The sequence below is a fragment of the Poecilia mexicana genome, unplaced genomic scaffold (genome assembly GCF_051168715.1).
Source record: "Poecilia mexicana isolate PSO_F unplaced genomic scaffold, ASM5116871v1 scaffold_9, whole genome shotgun sequence".
Lineage (NCBI taxonomy): Eukaryota > Metazoa > Chordata > Actinopteri > Cyprinodontiformes > Poeciliidae > Poecilia > Poecilia mexicana.
The window spans coordinates 9,192,604-9,216,341 of NW_028263378.1; the positions used below are offsets into that span (position 1 = coordinate 9,192,604).

The 23,738-nt window shown below is 41.3% G+C and overlaps 1 protein-coding gene across 1 annotated transcript; it reads left to right on the forward strand.

Annotated features, from left to right (window-relative positions):
* Nucleotides 1-511: 511 nt before the first annotated feature.
* Nucleotides 512-23,048, forward strand: hic2 (hypermethylated in cancer 2). The gene is made up of 2 exons (XM_015001646.2): nt 512-731; nt 14,687-23,048. The coding sequence occupies exon 2, from the start codon at nt 14,735-14,737 to the stop codon at nt 16,493-16,495; it is 1,761 nt and encodes a 586-aa protein (XP_014857132.1). The 5' UTR covers nt 512-731; nt 14,687-14,734; the 3' UTR covers nt 16,496-23,048.
* Nucleotides 23,049-23,738: the final 690 nt, after the last annotated feature.

The following is a 23,738-nucleotide window of genomic DNA, read 5'->3' on the forward strand; positions in this document are numbered from 1 at the left end:
TTCTTTTATAATTATTTAAAAGGGGGTAAAGGACAGATAAACATTTATTCTATACACTGTAACAGAGCTTGGTAGATTTATGCAATAACAGATTACCACTAATATAACACCTGTAATTGGGCTAGCTGCTTCAGTGTGTGTATTGAAAGGGGGACTTTCTGACATTCAAACGTCCACTAATGAGATTTGTGTAATTAAACTCTAGCAACACGACATTTTGCTAAAGTTTGTGGTTTTGCAACAAATGCTGCAAAACCACAAATGATTTTGCAACATTTGTTGTTAAACTGGGATCGAAGCTAACTAATTGCTCTAACAGGCAGTCTTTGATGTTATTTTCATGTTCCTCTGTTACGGAACCACTATATTTCAACACCTAATTATCATGTCTGGGACTTATGTTTGTGTTATTGTGAAACAGAATATAAGTTGTGTCCTTGGAATAAAAAGCCCGCCCAGAAAACCCCCCCTTTCTCTGTCTCTCTCGTTTTCTCTTGTCCTGCCATGTTGCAGGTAAAGTTGCCAGGGGTCTGTGTCTGAGAAAGTGGTCAAACCCTCCCACAGTGGGGTGTGTGTGTTTTCTGCTGCGCTCTGGGCTGGTTTCTATTCAAATGTGGGTCAGGGGTGAGGAAGCCTAACGTCATAAGCTTGCAACATGGCGTCCCGAAGGCTGTGAGATGAGCAGGAGGATGGTAAAGAACGCCTGAGAACGGTCCTACCGATGTAAAAAGGTATTTTCAACACGTTATTTCTCTTTACGGTGGCTTGGGATGGACAATCGGGGCTGCTTTGGTGTCTTTATGTTTGGTTCGGCTGCAGGAATCGTAAGGGTATTTTTCCCCTCTTCTACGGCGTGCCAACAAAAAAAGGGGGGCTCTGCTGCTGGTGGTTGTACATGCTCTACCAGGCTGCTTGGCAAAGCTGTGAAACACACCCCGGGTTTGCAAAACGCTCATCTTGAGTTTTGGTGCTTAATCGCAGAGCGCATTGTTTGCAAATATCGTGGCGTTTATTTTCGCGTCGCAAGACTCCCACGGGAGATGCCCCACAGGACGGCTGTGTATACCAGATAATTACCGGGGCTGGTTGGCAGAGCGCATCAGCGACGAAAGAAATGATCTCCCCTAGAAACACTGAGATGTTTTCTCCAAGGGTCTTTTTTCCCCCCCTCTCAGGTTAATGATCTAAAACGCTCGGAGAAATTTTCTGAATGAAAATGTGATCAATGAAATGACTTGTTTTGGTCGATTGTAGTCATTTAAAAGCCCACAGGACCATTTCCCAAATGGAATTAAAAAATCCCTCCCTTTGAATTTTACGCACTGTTTCTGGCACAATCACAGGCTAATCATATGTTGGTGTGAACTGCATTGTTTATATGTAGGTTAAGCCCCCTTCCTCTTAGGTAGGGCCAATTAAAATGATTTAACGGGATTGACGTGCGTATACGATCAACACAATATAGAATCTGTAGCACATGAAATGTTATTTTCAGTGGTCTTCTCGTTAGACCGATGCGATTTCTAGATTGCATTGTATAGCTTGGGTTTTTTTTCCACGGGGCATGCTGTGGGTGTAGCGTTACACTGACCCACAAACTGCAGTGTTTTATGGAAACGGTGGCGCATGACTTGGGTTTCCGCGTGTAAACAAATTTCTTTGGTCCAAATCTGATCATTATGTGGCAGGTTTGATGCGCTCTTCTTATTTTTAACTTGCAGACTGGGCCATTCGCATTCCAACAATGTATGTGCTCAGGTGTGAAGTGAAGGCAGCTTTGCTCCCAAGGTGATCAGTGTTGTTTAAGTACCAAGGGGCATGGCGATAATAAGGCACAGGAATGCCAGTAATGCGTGTTTGCCTTGAGTGGCTCCTGTTTTTCTGTCTTAGTGTCTTAAAATTTTCCATCTTACTCCTCTTTCTGCTGTTGAGTGGCTTGCATAGTGGTAAGCCGTAGTGTAAATATAAGGTAGAGTGTAGAAGTTTTCACTTGTCTGTAGACAGGTTTGTCTGTAAAATGACTGTTGAAATAATATTACATAGTCTTGTTTGCATTTCTGTTACTCATTGTTATCCGTTTACCCCTCTTGTGTGTGGAAAGTTTTAGTTTTTTGGAGTAATGTAAAGATAATAAGAGCCAGGTAATAGTTTTGAGCATTGCAGTTCTAATATCATTACCATATATGTAATTAGATTCTGTTTTCGTTTTTTTTTTTACACAGACATAAACCAAGTTACGGAATAAACTCAGTCAATGTTTATTAGTGGATTTTACGTGATGTTTTTTGTTGTTTTGTTTACAGTGAAGCACTGGGAGTGTAACTATTTGATTTTAGCCAGTTAATTATTCATATATCTGCTTCTGTTGAATCTCTTAAGAGACACAATACTCAAGGCTTGCCAGAAGTTGTTTTGTTTCTGTTACTTCATTAAGAGTGATTAGTGGTTGTGCTTCGTTTGTTTCCCACAATATGACTGCTCACCTTTTTCTGCGACTGGTAATATTCCTAGAAATGTGTTTTTATTGTTAATGCAGGAAATAATGCTGACCTTTTCTGTCAGCTGATGGGCAGTATGCAGCAACATGTGGGGGAGGGGCAGCTCCAGTCATCTGGGGGAAAAAACTCAAATCAGTCCAGCACTTTCAGTGGCCTATTAATGTTTTAATGAAAACTTGGACCGGTTTTGGAACCGTTCTAGTAATTCCGACTGTCTCTTATACAGTTCATTAAAAGAATGTTAAACCTTTAAGATCGGTGTGACAAAAAATGTTCCAGTTTTGAAGCCATAACCTTTGGTAATCTTTGTGTTCCTTGACACCAGAAACCAGCCCAGGCCTATTTTCAACAACCTTTTATCCCTCTTGTCTTCCCCGGCTGCTTGAACCTATAATATGAAGATTTCTAGATGTTATTTTGGCCGGTCACACCCAGCCAGAGCTAAAGTTCAAATGTTCAGTTGTTTTTCCCGTCAGTCTTGTTTATGTTTTTAAACGTCAAGGGTTATTAACACATTTTGACATCGGTGAAAGATGCCTCTTTGAACCAATCAGGGATAAAATGATGCATATATTATAAAGGCTATAAGCACCGATCAGTTATCTTCACTGTAATTTCATTGCACAGCTGTTTTACCACCCATTGCAGTTGCAGTCAGATAATTGTGCGACCTTACAGTGAGGGTCAAATCAATTAATTCAGACCATTAAAATGACCAAGTCAACTGATCAGTGTGACATGTTTCATTGATTACTGTATGGGCAACGATTTCTGGCCTGCAGGGTAATGTGAGGCCCGTGTTTGTGTGCCTCATATGATTCTCATGATCAGCCGGTTGCCTCACCCTTCTCGTCCCTTCCCCTCCTCAACATGCACTCAGCATCCTGTGTGCAATGCAGTCATGGCTTACTGTGGCATGTGTGGGCAGTAAGAAGGCTACTTAGGCTATATGTTCTGCTGACATGTTGGACGAGGACTTATAGATTGTAGCTGCTCTGCTCTGTGCAGCCTGTTCATAGACAGTTCGGTTTGTTCAGTGGATAAAACACCTCGGGGCAGGGTTGTTGTTCGTCTTGAAGAAGAAGAATGTGGAATGTATTGCTGATAGCCAGAAGGTTATGTGCAGTTTAAAAGTTGGTGGGAGAAGGGGGAGGGCGGTATTTTGTGAAACGTTCTCTCCACCCCACCTGCTGCTTCTTAGTCCAACCAGAAGGCATCGGGTCGTGTGGGGTTGTTGCTTCGTTTTACAAGCCAGGGTGAAGTGGAGAGGTCTTATCGCATCAAGTTTATTGTGTCAAGACAGAGAACCCTTCATCACATTAATCATATCTTCAGTTCTCGGTGAGGTAGTTGATCACCTCACTGCTGTGTGAGAGCACACAGTGATGTATTATGCGTGTTACAGCAGGCTGGCACACAGTTCAGTGAAGGTGTAAGTAGTATCGTTTCAGTCTTTATCTAATTTCTCCAGGGTCACTTTGGGCGAGCCACGAAATACAAAAGCACCACTGATGACGCAGAACAGAGAGTCGTGCATAAACCAAATCACAAACTGGAGGTTGTTTTTTCTCAAAGGGATTGCAGAAAAAAATTAATTAATTCAGTGTTTGTTTTTTTAAATCAAGCTAGCTTCTTGCAGATCCTTAGCACTCTCTCAGACTAACTTTTAACTTCCGTCACCTTATTCCAAGAATAAAATCATGGATTTCTTTATAACATAGGAGGAGATAGGAACATCATTCAAAATGCATTTCGAATAATCATTCATTCGCCATAAAACAAGGTTTTACTGTTATCCTAAAAACAAAACAAAGTTATAGCTGAAATACATTATTGTCTTTATCACTTTATAGTAGCAGTTAGCAGAGCTAACATGACTAAGCCTCTGTTTGTATTCCTTAGAGAAGTTAGATCGTTATTTTATCGACGAGATTTCTAAAAAGACTCCTTTTCAATATTTTCAAAATCCAGGATGTTCTTTTAGAGGCTGGAAGCTCAGATGAAAAACAGGATCATTTTCTTAATTCATCCTGCTTATCTGCTGAAGGTCTTGCTTTCTAACTCTCTCTATCACTCCCATGGTATGAATAAAATGCAGACGTTTAAAAAAGAAAAAAGTTTTTCTTCTAAATAGCGTCTGACATGCTGCTGACGCCATTTTCAACCACTTCAGTGATGGTGCTCTTTACTCAGTCACCGCATCTATGCCAAAGAGTAGGCTTGTCTCTAGATGTGGCGCTATCACTGATTTTAAAATGATTGGATTTTCAAGTTCTGTCAACAGACCATTTATGTGCTTATCTCTTCTCCATATACGAAAGCATATGAAAAATCATTTACTTGATATTTAGTATTATGTCTTTCTCAGGCTTGAAATGCTTCCATCAGCACTGTTGGAAGCGAGGAGACATGATCTGACACCGTAGCCCAGTGATGCCGTTTTATCTTTCTTGTATTATCTTCTTTTCATCATATAAATATTCTTTGTTGCACCTTGTTTTTGAACATAATTTCTGCATTAACTTGTAAAGGCTTGGATTCCATGAATTAATAACTTAGAAATGTCCTAATTCTGTTTCCATTTATTTTCAGTTGCAGGTCTTTTGCTTGAATAAAACTAAATTATCTTGCAGGATTTGTTGCCAAAAATTAATATTGGTACAGCATCAAGTTCTAATGAACATTAAAAAAATATATAAAATTATAGAGCATTTTCATTAATTGAATATTTTAGTTCATTTATTTCTTTGTCTGCAATCAGGATTCTTTTTTATGTTCCCTATTGCAATACTTAAGTTAATAGATGTCTATCAATTATGTATTATTTGGAAACTTTTGCTTTAAGAAATTACAAACTTGCTAAACATGTGCTAGTTTTATAGCTGAGAAATTAGTTCTCTATGTTTTATTACATAGTGGCACGAGTGAAATGGTGCATAATAAATCTTGTGCACCCTCTACTCTCTGTAAATTTAATTTAGCATATCTGTTTTGTTTTAGTTATCTAGTGTCATACAGGTTGGTACCGTACACAGAGTAGCACTTCGGCAGTTCTCTCAGACCTCTCAGACCTACTGCAGGGCAATTCCTGAAAGGAAAATGTGTTTTGCTCGACTTCTATATTAGAAACCTCACAGCACTGGCACATTTGGGGTTCACTGCCCCTCCTTCTCCACTGCACTGCACCCTGAGCAGGACCTGTTTGTCTGCAGCGAAGCCGATCTGCCTGAATGCAAGAATTCTAACCGACGTTGTTTTGGCAAACTGAGCAATAGCAAATTTATTTCATGTACTTCCCCCTTTTTAGCCTTGCAGCAGTGTTGTCGTGTAAATGTTTGGCTTTATTGGTGATCTTGCGCCTCTGCAATGTTTTGCTGTTGTGGGATGTTTAACAGTTGCATCCTGTTCATGGAATTGGATTGATGTGAGGAATTCCAGTAAACAACCAGCACTTAGCATGATCTAAATCTTTCATCAGCTGATATCAATAATTCTCTAATTATTCATTTGTTTTTGTTTTTAAATATCTGAAATGCTGCCAGACTGGTGGCATAAACTTTGCTGTTTTAGCCACAGTTTTCACTCTGTGCCGTTATGAGGCACAGTGGCGAAACTTGAAACTGCTGCTGCACAAGTTACTCAACAGGTTGTTGCTAGGTGACCAAAAGAGTCAATGAGTTGATGCCACCAACCTCGCTTATCTGGCTATGAGAAGTTGAGCAGCTCAAGCCTTTCCTCTGCCTACATCCCCCAGAATGCTGTGCGGTTCTGGATCAGAGTTCAGTGAATATTCTTCATTTTGAATATTCTATCAAATGTATTTTCTATTGATGTTGATCATATGTTTATCATGATATAAATTGTTATTGATTTATTGTCCAGTCCTATTTGATAAATGATTTGGTTGTAATGCAGATCTTGACATATTTTCTAGAGAATGTAGACGTTTACTTTATCTTTGAAATTTCCAAAACACTGCTACCATTTCCACATCCAGAATCTTCTGCAGATGGAGGTCCAATGCTCAAAAAAATCCAAGAAAACAATTTTACTGTATTCTGCTTAGACTTCCTGTTATGTTAAAAGTTGTCCTCTCTCTTTGTTCTACAGTTTGAATAAAACGGGGATGCTGACATGCATCCGACAGCTGACTGATTCTTTACTTGGTAGCCATGTCCAACTTGAACAGTCTTGTTGATGCACTGATCTGGTGGCATTTGGTATGGTTCACTGACCGATTGGAGTTTTGAGACAGGGCAGGGCTGCTTAAAATCACCCAATACCAGTGACCAGCCAATTTCTCAGAGGTTTAAGTTGCTTTTTATTAAAGCTTATGTGTTTTGTCATCTTCGATATCAACAACTTTCACAATTTATTAACCTTAAATGGTATACAAAGGAGTTAGTTTTATTTTATTTTTGCTTTTTATTTGCATGACAGAAATTGTGAATGATGCCACACATGTGACGCAGCTCAGACAGGTGAACTATTGTCTGTGTGACACCAGAATAAAGGGGAAAAAATAAGCTGCAGTGTTACTTTGGGTGCATCTTTGTAACAACAGTAACCAATTTGTAAAACATGCATTCAGAACCTGCTGGCTCTCTCTGTTCTCGACGTGTCCAATACATTCACATGTACTGCTTTTCATTTATGCCAGAATTTAATAATTCAAGGCGCAGAAACAGGCTTTTTCCCTGTGTAACCGCAGGTTTTTACCATGCATGTATTTCCCCGTTCCTGATGCCACCTTATTTACTTATTTATTAGTGTAAGCTAAGATCTAAAGGTCCAAAGATGGACCGCAACGGCTGCTCCTGCCTTTAGTTGTTTGCAGCACATACTGCATGGGTGTAAACATAAAGAATGGTTCACTAAAAAGCCCATCTGTTGCATTTAATCTCCCCATTGTTTCTTGGGACTTTCTCACACCTTTGAAGAAGTGAAAGTCTGGTTATTGCAGCTTCCATGAGTCCTCAGCGGTTTGGCCTGTGCCCATGCAGCAAGGTCAGCCATGTTGAAATGGCTCTGAGGTGGTTGCCTGGTGTTTGTATTTCAAACTGGCTTTGCACCATCCCCCTGCCCCCTCCCCCACTCCCTCTGCCCACCAGCATACTCCTCTTTCTGTGCGTTGTCAGTGTGCGTGTGTTTAAGTGCTCCGTGTTTCAGAGCACGCACACACACACACATAGACCCACGTCTTTTTGCTCTGTACATGATTGACTCACCAGTCTACATGTCTCTGCCACTAATCCTTTTTTGTGTAGATTGTGAGCGTTCGATGGCAGCTCGTTATTGGGCTGTTGTTTAATGTAATCAGAGTGAACGATCGTCATCCAGGTTGAGTGTTTTTAAAATTCTCAATCTTGCTCTCTGTCTGTTGCGAGTTGATGACCTTTCACAATACTAGGGTGTGTTTTGTTATTGCGCCAGAGGACTTTGCCTCACCTCTGCCTTAACTCTTTGCTCTCTACCCCCCCCCTGTTCAGGAGCTTACTGCTGCAGCCCACTGCTCCCTCATTCACCTTTGTTGCATGAACTCTCACTCTGTTAGGTTTGCTTACTTGATTTTTAATCCAGAAAGTCCGTGTAGGAGAAAAAGGAGCATAAAGACAAGCTTTAAATGAGGTCAAACCTGATCATCCACGTCTCTGGAGTAACCAGTTTAATTCAGAGGTGGCTGATATTTATATACTGCTTGGGGCACTTTAAGGCTCGCTGGTTAAGTCATGAATCAACACATGGGTATGCTAACCAGATCACCTCACTCTATTTTGTAGTAAACATCCATGTCAGCTCATCTCCTCGTCAGCAGGCTTCTGATAGAGGTCAAGGTTGAATCTTTTAACATGACGTCGCCTCCTCTATCATTAGGCCTTAGTGTTTTAAAAGGTTAACTCTGCAGGGAAGGTAAGCTGATCATCCGTCTCTACAAGAGCAAAATGCCCCCTGGCAAGTTGCAGTTCAAGTCCAAGTCTTACTTTGGATCTTATGTGGTGCCAGAGCAGGTCTTATTTCTTCTCCTGATCAGTGATCATGCCATCTGTCAGCTGACATGCCAGCCATTGCAGAAGGATTAAAAACACAGGAAATGCTTTTGCAGGCTAAGTCTTGCAGGATCATCTTTCTGATGATTCGTCTACATTAGCGTTTCTTCTTTGACGTTGGAGCACAATCAGCTGGCGTTTCATCCCAGCTGATTGTGCTTTGGCTCCAAGTCATGAAACTAGTGGCATTTGTTCACTGTTGCACTTCGGGTAAACACTTAGGGCGGTAACGTTTTTTCTTTCTGTTCCAAGAAAGAAAGACATCTCTGGTGATTTTGGCTGGTGACTGAAATCAAATGATTTTCACCTTGATCCAGCCTGCCTGATTACCAGCCAGATGAGTCTTTCTGATTGTAGAATGCATCATGCTGCTATTAAATCTTGCTGACTGTGCTCTTCGGTGTACAATTTGCTAGCAAGGGAGGAAGACTCAAACTTAAACATGTTCAGTGTCACTAATGCGTTTAAGAAATAAGCCAGAAGAAGCGGAAAGATGTAAGAATCAATTAAAAGTGAAAACTGTAACTTCTATGACATGTAAAAGATTCAGTTGGGTTGTGAGAGAGGAAGCAAAACTTTAAACCGATAACAGAAAGGCTGAAGGGAATTCGTCAATGTTGCCCTATGCTTCCTTTGAGAGCTCAGCCTCTGCTTGTCATGGATTATACTGGATCTGAAAAATGGCAGCCATTTTAGAAATCTACGGGTTGCGTGAAGGATCCAGATTTTCTACACAATGCACTCAAAGACAAAGTTTCAGCCATTTTAGCTGGAATAATAATGCTAACAGCCAAAATAAGGCGCTAAAGCCAGTTTAAAATGGTTTTATATAACACAATGTATTAGAAGTGGAAAGAAAACTGTGTTGCTGTAACTTTCAGTATGTGTTGTATGTGCGGCAGATATACGTAATAACATTTCAGCTCTGTTTTTGGACTTTAAACCTATCTGCGGCCGTTGTATTTATATTCTCCCAAATTATTTCCACTTTCAAATACAAGAATAATCCACCATTATTTGGTGGGACTAGGATGCTGAAGAGCCATTCCAGCTGCTTAGATTGTGGCTCTTGCTAGAAAATTCAGTCTTCCACAGATGGAGGTGCTGTGATGGTGCAGGTCTGCTGTAATACGTCTGTTTTCCTGGCCAGCATCATTAGAACATGGAGCTGAGACTACATGTATCCCACCCTAACTGCATATAGATCAGCAGTAATCCATTAGCAGCCCCCTGGAATCCAGCCGGCATGGCGCAGCACTGAAGGGGCCAGGGGGAGAGTGTAGCTGAGTGGGAGATGGGGGAAGGAGGGAGAGCGAGGGATGAGAAGAAGATGGAGGTGGGGGAGGGCTTCTTTTTTTTTCTGCTTCTGCACTGGTTTCTCTGCTCTGGTCCCAGCCCCCTTTTAATGTCGGCCTGCAGGAAAAGCCTCTTGGATCCCCCCGTAAAGCATGCAGAGGTGTGTGTTTGTTAAGAGACTTGAATGATATATGGCTTCCTGGCTGGCATCGTAGCAGAGGCCCTCTTTTCTCTTGCAGCACTCTCCTCCATTACCGCCTGCAGGGTCGAGAGCCGTAGAGCCCCCGAAGCAGGTTCTGTGTTTAACAGATGTGGATTGTGTATTTCAACATGTCTGATTGACATTAGGGACAGCGAGCTGTTCCTGAGATGCGGTTTCATTCCCAGAGACACGGTGGTGAGGGTGGGAAGATAAAAGAGGAAAAGATGTGTTGCTGAGAGCAGACGGGGGAAGGGAGGAAGACCATGAGGAGCAGTGTCACAGCAGATGAGGCAAGCCCAGGCGTGGACCTGAGAGTAATGATTACTTCAGCTGATTGTATCAGCCAGTCAGACTGTGACAGACCACAGTTTACAATTCTAACCTTGTTGCACTTAAACCTTGTTCAATACTGCCTGAAAAGGTTGCATTCTTGCGTTCCCCTTCCTACGTTGTCAACAATTGTTTTTGTTTACTTTCTGGGTTTTTTGTTTTTTTGTTTTTTTGCCATCTGGTATATTTTACTTTTGCGCCATGGTCAGACTGTTAATTTTTAGTCTGAAATGTTTTATTTCTGATTGAAAATATGTCCGAATTGAGGTGGTATTTTTTGTGGGGGGATGATTTATGTGCTTCCTGAAGGTAATACTGCACAAGGAACTCCCCTGGGAACTGCAGAAATCAATTTTTTTTCTCCTCTTGCCATTTTAATGACAAAAGACATGATATTCACAGATTAGCCGTACTATTATGACCACTGACAGACTGAGGAAGATTGCCTTTGTTAAAACAAAACAAAAAAAATTGTTCTGCTGGTTAAATCTACATCATGAGTTCAAATTGGCATTGCTTTGACAAATGCACCAACCTAAATCCCAACCACACCTTTTACCTACCAAAACCAGCAGTTCCCGACAGTAACTCTTAAATCTGCTTAAGGTTGATTCAAAGACATCATACCAAATTTTAGAGCCTTTTCACAGAACATTTCAAGCAAGGCTAATTGCATCTTTGCAGATTTCCTTCTGAATGAAAAATAATGAAGGCAAAAAAAAAACTCTTTAGTGACCTCCTACTGCTACACTCATCAGTCACATATCGACACTTATTTAATGTGAGCTAGTAGTAAACTATAAACTGTTAACTTAAAATAATCTGCTTTTAATGAGGTGGCTTCCTGCAGCGTTTCAACTGATGCATGTTGGGTGTGAAAGGTTCTACAAGAAATGAAGAAATCAGATATAAAATGACACGCAAAGGCACAAAATGGTTGAAAATGAGCCCATTAAAGTCTGAGCGTCACTGTAATTAATTTGATCTGCTCAGCTTTTTCCGGAATTTGAAGAAAAAAATGTTTGCCTGTGCTGCAGATCTGTATTTGTCCAGGTAGTTTATACTTTTCCTAATGAGCAACAAGTCGTACAGATTGTTATTCAGATTCTCTGTAGTGTTCCTTAAAAAAGTACCCTATCATTTGTTTTCATGCTAATAACTTAGCAGAAAAGTTGGTATGTTTTCCAGACGTTATGCAACTTAAAGCTCCTGTTGCCTAGAAATCCTAAAAATGAGCTTTATACCATCTTAATGGTTCAAACTAGTATAACAATCAAATACTCTTAAAGCTACATGCTAAAACCAATCATGTAAACATGAGGTTTGACCCAACCTTTAGCCCTTATCCCTGCTGTTAATGGTTCAGAAAGGTTTCTTGTTTATGTATTTTTAGGACCGGCCTGTCGCACTGCATCACTGTAACTGATATTCAGACTTCGCGGGAACCATGTTTACCTTTAACCAAATAAATTTGAAAAAGATTTGAGACAAAACTGCCATCTATAGGCTGTTTTTTCTACCGTTTACTTTTTGATGTGTCCTGGTAAGACAAATGTGTGCTTTTTACTTTTAGGCTTGCCTATTTTAAGGAGAAACGTCTCCTTCCCTGTTGTGCATTATGAGAGAAAATCTCTTGGTTGGCACAAGGTTAAAATGGTTTAATTTCACACGCATTTATGGTTTGAGTAAAGCTTTTATCTGCATTTCTGTTTAATCTCTTTTAATTCTCCATGCTCTAAATAGTGGGAGCTCACTTTACCAGTATGCCCAAATCCTACAGAACCTGTTAATCGTGTGCCAAAGACAGACTTGCTACCAGAGGCTAGATCCACTGCCACTAATATAAACATTGTTTTACATCTACTGCATGAAATTGGTGTAAGACATGGTTTTGTCAGAAAAAGTTCACTGTTATACATTGTAGGTAATCGGTGAATGAGATTCACTTGTCCTAATTCCATAAATGAGGGCCTCTTTGGAGGATCAAGTAGTGGTGTCCTTGTCTTTGAGCCACACCCTCCCCCTCCCTTTCTGCCCATGCTCCTGTGTAGTTTTACCTGCTCAGGTGTCACCTAATCCTTCCCCCCGGCCCTGCTGTGCTACCGACCCCCACCCTCAGACAATGGGGCAGGACTGACATTACCATGACCTAATGGAGATGAGAGTGATGCATGTTTCCACGGATGGCACCCCACAGAAACTAGAGTTTCTCTGGTAAAATAGGGAAAACAAGGTGAGAGGAGGAACTTTTGGGAAATGGTTACCTTACCCTTTTCTTCTCCCCCCGCCCCTTTGGCCTTTGTGCGAAAACGGCAGCAGTGTGCACAATCAGAACCGGATCCTTGTAGGGTAGCAATTTGTTTAAAATAGAAGAGGAGGCGGACTACTTGGTTCCAATTTCTCTACTGCCATGTTTTCTGGCGTCTGCAAATGTGCCGATCAGAAGGCTGTCGCCGATTTCAGATCTGCAGGTTTTGTAAAGCTTTGATCTGCTGCTACCCATTTCTGAACGATAATATAAGACAGCTTGGAAAACTTTTTATTTTCCACATTTCCTATAGTATGATCATTATTTATTTAAAACAAAAGCTGTCACTGTAAAGCTTACTATTGTATTTTTTTCAAACATACCAATTACAGAATTGACACTTTTCTGCTGCTTCAGCAACTTTATTTTAGCAAAACTTTAATTATTAAAAGCCTGTTACCCTGTATGTTTCAGAAAATTTAGCTAATTCACTGAAATTTCTTAAAGGCTACCAATATTTCCAAGTCCTGCATGTTGCATGACATAAATTGAAATCTAAAGGTAAAACAGGAACTTTGCTTCACTATGTTTAACCTTCTTGTTATCTGTTGAATGATTGTCTCTCACTCTCCTTGGCCTTAATAAAACAGACATGTCAATGAAGACATCAGCTTCCTTTTTAAATGGCTTCCTACCATTTAATTTTAAATGAATTAAGTGAGAAATGAACAACGTTGAGTACGGATAGTAACTGCATCCTCACCAAATGTGGTCAGTGCAACCTCACAGTGTTTTAGCCTGGTGCATTCAGTCATCAGATTTCTTTTATTTATTTATTTATTTTTAAGTAACCAGTTGCCAAGCAGTGTCCGTCAAGCTAAAAATCAATTTCTCAGTGCATCACTACGGGTAGCAATTACTTGTATTGAGAATTTAAGTAGAATTGCTAGCTAAGATTATTGTTTTACAGATGAAGAAATGTACCTTGATTACAATGCAAGTCATATAGATTGTAGCGCTCGCCTTTAAGATGCAAACTTGAGTGCAGAATGCTTTCTAGGCAGCAGTTTTATTAAACTGTGGTGCAGCTTTACGGTGTGAATCCCAGTCGGGTTTCTGTCTACTTTACAACAACTGCCAACTATAAATTGCTCTTGAGTTGTTCTTTGTCTTGGCCTTGTGAGTGACTGCTGACCTCTCCAGGTTGTACCCATCTTTCTGACCTTTGCTACAATTCAGTGTTGTTCATGATCTCTTCAAAGGAATGAATCATTTGAGGGAACAAACTGAAGCATGTTGCTGCTTTAACCGATTCATTCATGTCTCAGTTCAGGTGAGCTCGACGCCTGTGTGCCGGTTGGGTGGAACTTCTGTTTTCTGTGGCTCATAAAATGTATGATAAAGATTTACCCAGTGACAGATGCACCACTGCAGCACAATTACTGTGCTGGTCATTGTTCACATTGTGACACGACCCTTTAACAAGTTATGTAGACCTAATGTAAAACAATAACATGATTTTCTTCATGCAATGTGCTTATTTTGGACTCAACTCTATCCAAATGGATTTCCAGTCAGTGAAATAAACAAGTAAAATACATGTGACTTAATGTCTGGTTGTTAAATATATATTTTTACACTGAAATGAAAACATGAAATAAAAAAATTGGAAAATACTAAATATAATGTCCAATTGGAAACAAAAATGTAGAAATTCTTTAAATTTTATAATTTTTATGTCCATTAAGATCATGAGGACAGGGCACTGTTTTATTTTCATGTGGATTGATGCAACATTAGCCGTTAGCTAGGAGAAGCAGCAAGTGACACACAGTGCGATCACGTTCCAACTCAAAGGAGGTGCTGTTTAGCACAAATGAACTGTTCGATCCAGTGACTGGATCATTTTAATGTACTGTTCCCAGAGATTCAGTTCACTCAAATGAACTGTTGTTCCTGTTACTGCAATACGGAAGTGGGAATAGAAGATGGAGGGCTTAACTGTCATTCACTGCTGCGTGTCTTTCAAAGTACGAGAGCTAACCATCTTTTCTCTCTGTTTCAGCTTTAGGTGGTGCACGTGTAGGAAGACAGAGAGAGAAGGAAGGAGGAAATGGAACTGCCAAATCATGCCAAACAACTGCTGCTGCAACTCAACCAGCAGAGAGCCAAGGGCTTCCTCTGTGATGTCATCATTGTGGTGGAGAACGCTCTCTTTCGCGCCCACAAGAACATCCTGGCCGCCAGCAGCATTTACTTCAAATCTCTGGTCCTCCACGATAACCTTATTAACCTCGACACGGAGATGGTGAACCCCTCTGTGTTCAGACAAGTCCTGGACTTTATCTATACTGGAAAGCTCCTGTCGTCGTCAGACCAGAGCAGCGAGCAGAACTTCAGTGCCCTCTTGACCGCAGCCAGCTACCTCCAGTTACACGACCTCGCTGCCCTGTGCAGAAAGAAGCTCAAGCGCAGCAGTGGGAAGTCCCTACCAGGAAAACCCTCCACCCCAGGTCCGCTCAGCCGCTTGCGCCTCAACAACCAGCGTCTCTCCTCTTCTACCCCTGCTGGTCCCAACAACCACTATCCTCCGACCCCTTCTGATGCCGACCAACCACAGCCAGATGAAGGCCTTCGGGACAAACTGTCAGATGATGAAATGTTTGTTGGGAGCTCTGGGAAAACTGGGAATGGGGGAAATGGCAGCAGTAACGGTAATCTCAGCAGTGGGGCAAGTGCTGGAGAGCCAGATCTTGGGTTAGATCTGTCCAAGAAGAGTCCTCACTCTGCTGGCACAGCCATCGACGCCCTCAGTCCCCACAGCAACTCCCAAGAATCCCCCCAATCTGCCTCAGTATCCACAACCAACAGTGCCTCGCTGGATGACTCCTCAACCACCCTGCCAGGTGTAGACGCATGCATCTCAGAGAACATGGAGCTAAATTCCTCCAAGACGCTAGAGGACTCCCAAAACCAGCCTGAGGGCCCGCCGCCCCAGAAAAAGACTCGACATGCTGCTCGTAAAAACGAATGGCCCAAAAAAGAGGCATTAGGGTTGAAGTCTGAAGATCATGACAGGCCTTTGGTCAACGGAGTGATTGTAGGTCCTAAAGATGGCCGCTCCTCTGGCGCTGGTGGAGGCAGTGGTAACAGCTTTACGTCTGACCAGTCCTTCCAGTGCAAAGATGAGGAAGAAGGGGGAGAAAATGGCCAGGACCACAGTGAAGAAAGTGGTCAGAGTGATGGAGAGAGTGCAGGAGGTGGAGGAGGAGCAGGAGGCGGACACCATAGCGCCAACTATGTGTACCGGCAGGAAGGTTTTGAGCCAGCGTTTGGGGACAACCTCTATGTGTGCATTCCCTGTGGTAAGGGCTTCCCCAGTTCTGAGCAGCTCAACGCTCATGTGGAGACCCACACTGAAGACGAGCTCTACATCAAGGAAGAGGGAGGGACCTTTGTGAAAGAAGAGGACGAGGAGGAGGCGGAGGACCTCTCTGCCCCTGTAGGTCCCTCCAGCTTTGGCTCCGAAACGCGTCCCTTCAAATGCACCGTGTGCAGCAAGAGCTACAAAGACCCCGCAACTCTGAGGCAGCACGAAAAGAGCCACTGGCTGACCCGGCCCTTCCCCTGCAACATCTGTGGCAAAATGTTCACCCAGAGGGGAACCATGACGCGCCACATGCGCAGCCACCTGGGCCTCAAGCCATTCGCATGTGAAGAGTGTGGCATGCGGTTCACACGGCAGTACCGCCTAACGGAGCACATGCGAGTTCACTCCGGGGAGAAGCCGTACGAATGCCAGCTGTGCGGTGGCAAGTTTACCCAGCAGCGCAACCTCATCAGTCACCTGAGAATGCACACCTCACCCTCTTAGAAACGCATCAAGCCAAAGAACTACAGGAAGAGAGAAAAAGGAACATTTCTCCACCTTTTTTTTCCATCTCAGAAGCAAAGAAATGCACACACAACACACACACAGTTCTTGAATCTGATTCCAGTTCACGACACCCTGGCTGAGTGAACGGTGTAGCTGCTCGCCACAGTGCGCTCTCTTGGTGACGGTGGGATCCCATTGATGCAAGGATAGGGTCATCGGTTATAGCGAATGACAAGTGCTCGCCTCTCAGGAGTTTTTAGAGGGACTATTTACTTGTGTCTCTCTCCAAAGTCACAAAGCCATGGTGGAGAGGCACAGTTGGTTAAATGTGAATGTGGGCACCTCGTACCCCTCAGCCGCCTTCCTCTCTTCGTGGTTTAAGCATTAAATCTTAAGAGTTTCTCCCCCCACTGTTCCTAAAACAACTTTTGACCAAAAAGAAGTAGGTGCAAACAAAACTGGCAATAATTCAGCAAAAAGAAAATTTTTACCCTGACAGCTTTATATCCTTTATGATGTTGGTGATGCTATATGTATGAAAGAGGAGGGGTAAGTGGGTATGGGACCATCTCTGTGCTTTACCTGAAAGTCTAGAAAGAGAGAACGAAAAGCTTTTCTCAGGAGGACATGTTTGTTTGTAGAAGGTAACAAATACTCTGTGTCCTCTCTGTGGCTGTTTGCATTGATGTAGACGAGAGTTTTTATTCAATTTTGTTTTTTTTTTAGATTTGCCTGCTAGAGCTCCAAGGAAAGAAGCTGGAAAGAGAAAACCCCTTGTGGTAGTACTCATACTTTAAGAGCTTGTCATGTTTCAGTGAATGTTTTAAACTGGAAGGTCTTGGGATTTTTCTGGTCAAGTGCGGGTGGGGGGTCGGGGTTGTTGGGCAGGGAGGGAGGTTTAAAGGGGTGTTTTAAACCTAACGCTATGTTCAGTGGGTACGTTATATTTTTCTGTATAGCTTTCCTCCCCTTGGAAAAAAAAAGAAGTCTATTTATATATAGGCTTGTGACCTCGCTACCTCTGATTACTCTATGAACTCTGTCGATTTAGTTAAAAGTTGCTTATGTAATTAATTGTAAAAAGTGTGTAGATTATGTAACTTCTCACCCAATGCTTTAACCTGCCCATCTCTCAACACAGGTTTTTGATGCTCATAGATTTTACACATTCTGATTGTCTCTAGCTGATATTTGTACTTGTCAAGATATAACTTTTCTTTTTTTTTATTATTTTCATGTTTTTGGGACCCGGGTCACCGTGGCCCCCAATTCAAAGTGTACTGTAGCGTCCAGCTTGGAGCAAATAGTGGTTTGTTGGTTAGTTTTAGATGTATAGTGTTCCAAAGATCTTATGAATGTCGAGGAGAACTGAACTAACTAACAAACATTGCTAGGCAAGTTCATAACCAAAGTTTAAAAAAAAAAAAGATGTACTTAAGATATATAGCATACTAAATTATTTCTCTTTTGATTTCTTTTAATTCTGTATAAAACAAAATAAGAATTATCTTCTAAAGTCCAGACAAAGAAATCCACTCTTTTTGTGATTGTTTTGGCCAATAACTCTGAGGCTGGTGATGGTTCTTGTGGTTTTGCAAGGAAAAGCTTGTGCTGATTGGTGGGCTGGTGGGGATGTAAACACTTTACCACCTGGTGGGGTTCTGGAGGGACTGGTAAAGTCTAAGACATGTTCACTGGGCACGTTTATCCCATTTCTGTTGTTTTGTTTGTATCCAGAGTCCTTATCACTTTATATTCTCTGACTTTTAAAAACAGGACTTGATGACAGTTTGTGTTCTGTTCAGACCAAAAAAAAGAAAAAGAAGAAAAAAAAAAAGAATAGGATCTATAATCAGAATTTTAATGTGAAGTTTAAGTTACTCAAGTCTTTTCAGTTTTTCTGAGCCGAATTTGTGAAAACTTGTCATTTAAAAAAAAAGGAGAAGCAGAGATGCACTGGACAGCTTTATAGTTATATCACTAAAGATGACTTAAATTATTTTGAACTGTTGGTGATGTACATCTTTCATTATATTTTTAGATGTACCTCAACAGCAGCAACCAGAGACTGGCTCTGGGTCACTTCGCCCCTTTGCTGATTTGTACCTCAGTCTCATCTCTTCCTGTGTACCTGAGGCTTGAAGTTCACACTGTGATTTCAAAAACCCGACTGGACTAGAACATGTCAGGCTGTGCAAACTTGATACATCATCCTGATAGTAATCCTTGTCAAACTGTAAGAAGACTGTGCAATTAATTGCTAGAGCAGGGTAACACAAACACTAGTATCAGTCCAACGATGCCTGGACAACAAGCTGCAGGCCTCAACTCTTTCAAACTCTGAAAAGGAGAGGAGTATGCAGAAAATGAGACGGCTGTGTAAGTGCCGATGACTGCAGAAAGGAGGACAGTAATAAGTTAGTTCTTGCTGCAATCAAACGGCAGGATTTTCCAGGGAAACTTCTGATTGTACCCAAAATATTTGTGGTGGGGCAGCTTTGGTTATACACCTGCAAAGTTGTAGGTTGTTTCAGAAGGTAAACTAATTGCACATTGGGAATCGAGTTTTGAACCATTTGATTTTTTTTTTATTTTTACTTCAAGTTGTGCATTTTTCATGGACAAATGGTTGTAAATCTACCGACATCTCAGTGTAATGCCTATGGTTCTTGTCCCTGTTTGGGTCACAACCAACAAATCAATAAAGACCAAAACTTCAAACGTACAAAATGGCGAAGGGGCGAATTATTTAGTACTCGTAGGGAATGGCTTGTTTCTTGTTTGTCTGTTTCTCTGCCCAGTGTATCTACTCTGAAAACTCTCACTGTGGATCATTAACCTTCACTACAAGTTTTTGGTATAGACATTCCTCTGAAATGTTGAATTTTAAATACCCTCTTGAGTTTATATTTTTTGGTTATACTCCCTTCATCCTCTTGTTAAGGTCTGTGAAATGTTTTTACGGCGTTGCAGCTGAAGCTCCGTTTGTCGGTACCTGCATCCTGGACTCCCAGAGTTGTTACCTAATTTAACATTGACTTTCTTGTTGTTCTGCATGGTACACGGGAATTTTTCACACTCCTCCCCACCCCCCCTTCAAACAACAACCATGTTATTTATCACCTGTGACCTCTCTTGGCTAAAGAGGGAGTCCTCAATGCATTGCCTTCAAACGTTATTGTACTTGTCAGCACTAGGTGCACTGCAGCACGATGTCTGTAATGCAAAAGGTGTTTGTACATTATCTTTAGCCATCTCTGCAAAGATTTTCTTTTTTTTGCAGCTGCATTTGAATGCTTGCTTGTTTGTCAAAACAAAGAAGAAAAAAAAACAAACTCCAAACTGTGACCATACTACTACTATTACTACTAGTACTACTACTCTTCAAGTACTTCAGGGATTGTTCTGCGTGTGTGAACACAGGCTCTCAGCTACATTTGTTAGATAAAGCGTATCAGTTTCTCTGTATTTTAGACTTTGGAGAAGCAAAAAAAAAAACAAAAAAACAAAACACTAGTTTCATATTAAGATGAATAGGGGGGAATCTTTTTCAACTAACTCAAAAAGCCTTGACAAAAGGCGAGGCAGCTCAAAACAAAGTCTACATTTTTAGTTACACAGTACGTGCAGAAATGGGTGCAAAGTTGTACAAAAAAAACTTAGAAGAAAGAAATAATAATAAAAAAAAAGCTCATACCCAAATTCACAAACTATTTTTTAAACCAAAGCACATTTGAATGATTATGGAACCATGTGTGGCTCTAAAAAATAAAAAAAACAAACAAAAAAAGAAACGTATGTATTTATCTCATTGTTTACATGAACTTTTACAGTTTTACAGACCTCACTCGAGGCTCGGCCAGTCAAAGATTTTTTATTTGACTTTCTCTCGTGTGTGCGTGTGTAATTAAGATGCTTTTCCACAGACGTTGCTGCCAAAACAGAAGCATAGCATTAAACATGGGGTGAACTGCTGCATATTCAATTAGGGGGAGGGTGTGTGGTGTCTCCTCCCTGCCAGCTGGCTCTGGGGTGACCCTGCACCCCGTTCTCCTGCCCTCTGGCCCGTCTTCAGATGGGACTACAGGGAGTGGTGGGGGGAGTGGGCAGTGCATCCTTGACGTATTAATCAAAAAGGCATTGTTGGTCTGTTAGCGTAATGTTGCCTCTGTGTTTACCAAAACACGCTCGAGGCGTTGCTCCTCTGCTTAAGCCTTTCTAAACGGTCATCTAACATGGTACACCTCTTACCGGCCGCTTTTTTTAAAACCCATTCGGAGAATGTAGCATGATTTTTCTTTAACTTCTTCCTTTTTGTTCTTTGCATGTGAACGGGCTCATCAGGTAGTCTTAACTGTGAATCTTACTTGTTTTTGTTTGGAACTTTTACATTTTCCTGTGTTCTGTGGACAAAAGCAGCACAAACCTCTGGCTGGCCGAGCCTCAAACAACATTGGCGCAAACACTTTTCGACAGTGTTCTCTGTTTTTTTTTTTTTTGGTTATCAAATGTCTATTGTCGGTGATGAATGTATTTATTTCCGGGGCCTGCCCTCACCTCTCTAAAGAATTTTCTCAGTGTGTGAGACTGAGGTGGAGGCGGGACCCCCTATTTTTTTTTTTTTTTATTGTTTTTGTTTTGATGACTTTCAAGCTGAATCTTAAATGAGACTCAAACATAGCCATCAACCACAATCTGTGAAGATTTTTTTGTGTGTGTGTGGGAGAGCTGATGTGTGTTTTTTTTCCAACTTAAAAGAAAATGGTCTATGGCATTTACACCTGACAGTCTGTAGAGTTTTTTGGGGTTTTTTTTAATTCATTTGTTTAATTGAGTGGGATTTTTACCCACATTGTCTTGAGTTCTCACTAACTGGACACAGGGGATGTGAACTTTGACCTCCTCCTGTGTGTTTGTCTGTGGACCTGAACAGGACGCTGTTGCTGCCTGTGCAGAGCGGAGGCTACTGTATGTTTTAAAACTTGCTCTCCCTGGGTGTTGCCATGCTGCTGATGCTGAAGAAAATAAAACTATATAAAGCTGAAACATGCACATAATTCATGTTTTTCCTCTTGAACATTAAGTCTCTTGTCTTAACCTTCCATCTTTCTTTTGTTTTCATTGTCTCTTATCTCCACTTTAGCATATATGTTTTGTTTTAGAAATGTTGGATGAGATAGCTTTACTAAGTGCACTTTGTATGTTTTCTAAAGCTTGAGAGGACTCAGAGGCTCTCATATCAGCTCCGATTTACCCGACGGTTTCTTCTTTCTCTTCTTACCTCATCATTGTTATTGTTTGCTAATATTAACTAAAACCCATATCATTATGCAGTGTTAGAAAAGCTTTAAAATAACACATGAAACAGGAAACCCCTCAGAGTGCGCAGCTCTGTTCCTTTTGTTACTCTTTAGCGACTTTTGTGATCCACCTTTTTCTTTAATCGGTGATATTATGAAGGGGCTGTTCTGTCTAGTTATTTTGTAAGTGATCCTTACCTTGGCAGGCTGAACCAAAGCTAGTTTATAAAACAGCCTTCAGTGCTATTAAACCCTGTTTTAAGCTTTATTGCCCCTTGCTTTATCTCGGATACACCTGACGCCTGCTTCAAGCCGTTTTGGTTCTCTGTAATCTTTACTGCACAGAGGCCTCTATACTCTGCTCTGCTGCATTTTTTCAGTGTTTACTGTACCTCCAGTGACACCTAAATACCTCAAAAACTTCCAGTGTTTACAGACAAATGCTGTCTTGCCATTACATTGATGCTGTTTTGTTTTTCTTGCCGTCCATCTGTAACCAAAAAGAGTTTATAGAACCGTATTTTCATACAAAACATTTTCTTTACGTGTTTCTACGAGTTTATTACAGCACATTGTCACCTTGCTGTGCACTACATTCACAGACGGACATGATTAGCTGCTAAATGTAAAGTTAGTACTTGAGGAGTTGACTGCTGGAGCTGGGTACATCGAGCTTCCTCGCTGGTTTTCTTCAAGAACAGCCTCTCAATAATGTATCAGGATCTATCGGGCTGAGAGGCTCTGGAATGGACCTGCAGGGTCTTTGCTGTTGAATAATTAAAAGGGCAAGAATCCCTTCCCCTTTGGCAAACACGCATCTCATGCAAAAGGTGCACACGCCCAGGTGCGCTTTTTTTTTCTGCCATGTGTTAATGCAGACCTCCTTCAACGCAAACACAGATGCCACTGTCTAAGTCTGCAAGCGTGGCCTAAAACCATGCGCGCACACCACCAGTATTTAAAGGGAGGTTTCCTGACCCTTGTTGTGGCTTTTGGCAGCACCCAGGCTGGGCTCTCTCTCTATCTATCTCTCCTTTTTCCCTCTCTTTATCTCCACTCCTCAGAGAGCTCGTATTCAGGTCAGAGCCACCGCTGTGTGTAGCGATCGGGCTCGCAAACTCAAAGTGTCATAAAAGTGTAATACAGCTGACCTCAGCACTCACAACCTTGCAGTCTTAATGTACAGCAGTGAGGAAGAATAAACTGTTATTTTATGATCTTTTCATTAAAAGCTTGATTGAAAACCAAAACTATGGCTTGTCTTTGTGTTCTTTATAGAGATTTTACCTTAAAGATCAACACAAAGTAGAATATATTTGTGAGGATGAGTGTCTCTAAATGAAATTAAGGTTAACAATTATCTTGAGCTGACCCTATCGACTAAACAAAGTGAAACTGTTTAGTACAACTGTAAACATTAAACATAATCATGAAGACCAAGCAACACAACAGACTGGGCAAGAATAAAGTTTAATCTGGGATAAAAATCTTAAAACACAGAAAACAGGTTGAACAAGATGATGTGGTCCGTTGACACCAAAATGTGTTTGTCATGCATGTAACATGAACACAGCACATCCTCCGTCCACGCCATTAAACATGGTGGTGGCAGCGTTGTGCTGTTTCTTCAGGGACAGGAAAACTGGATGGTGGTAAAATACTAGGAAATCTTATGAAATAATTAAGGGATGGCAAAGCTTAAAACTGAGGCTTCCCTTCAAACAGAATCTTCCTAAAAAAAAACACAGCTGTGTTAGAATGGCCTAGTCAAAGTCTACTTAAGAGCCAGTAACTGGCAAAATTTAAAAACTGATGTATTTTTTTAGATGCTTTCCAGTCAGTTTGTCTGAAATTGATTTAAAGAAGAGTGGGTTTCTAGATGTGTCTAGAAACCCAGAGTCAGTTTCTAGACGTGCAAAACAGGTAGAGGTAACGCCAAA

What these genes read in the sequence shown, in the direction of transcription:
- hic2 (XM_015001646.2), top strand. Translation starts at nt 14,735, where the DNA reads ATGGAACTGCCAAATCATGCCAAACAACTGCTGCTGCAACTCAACCAG.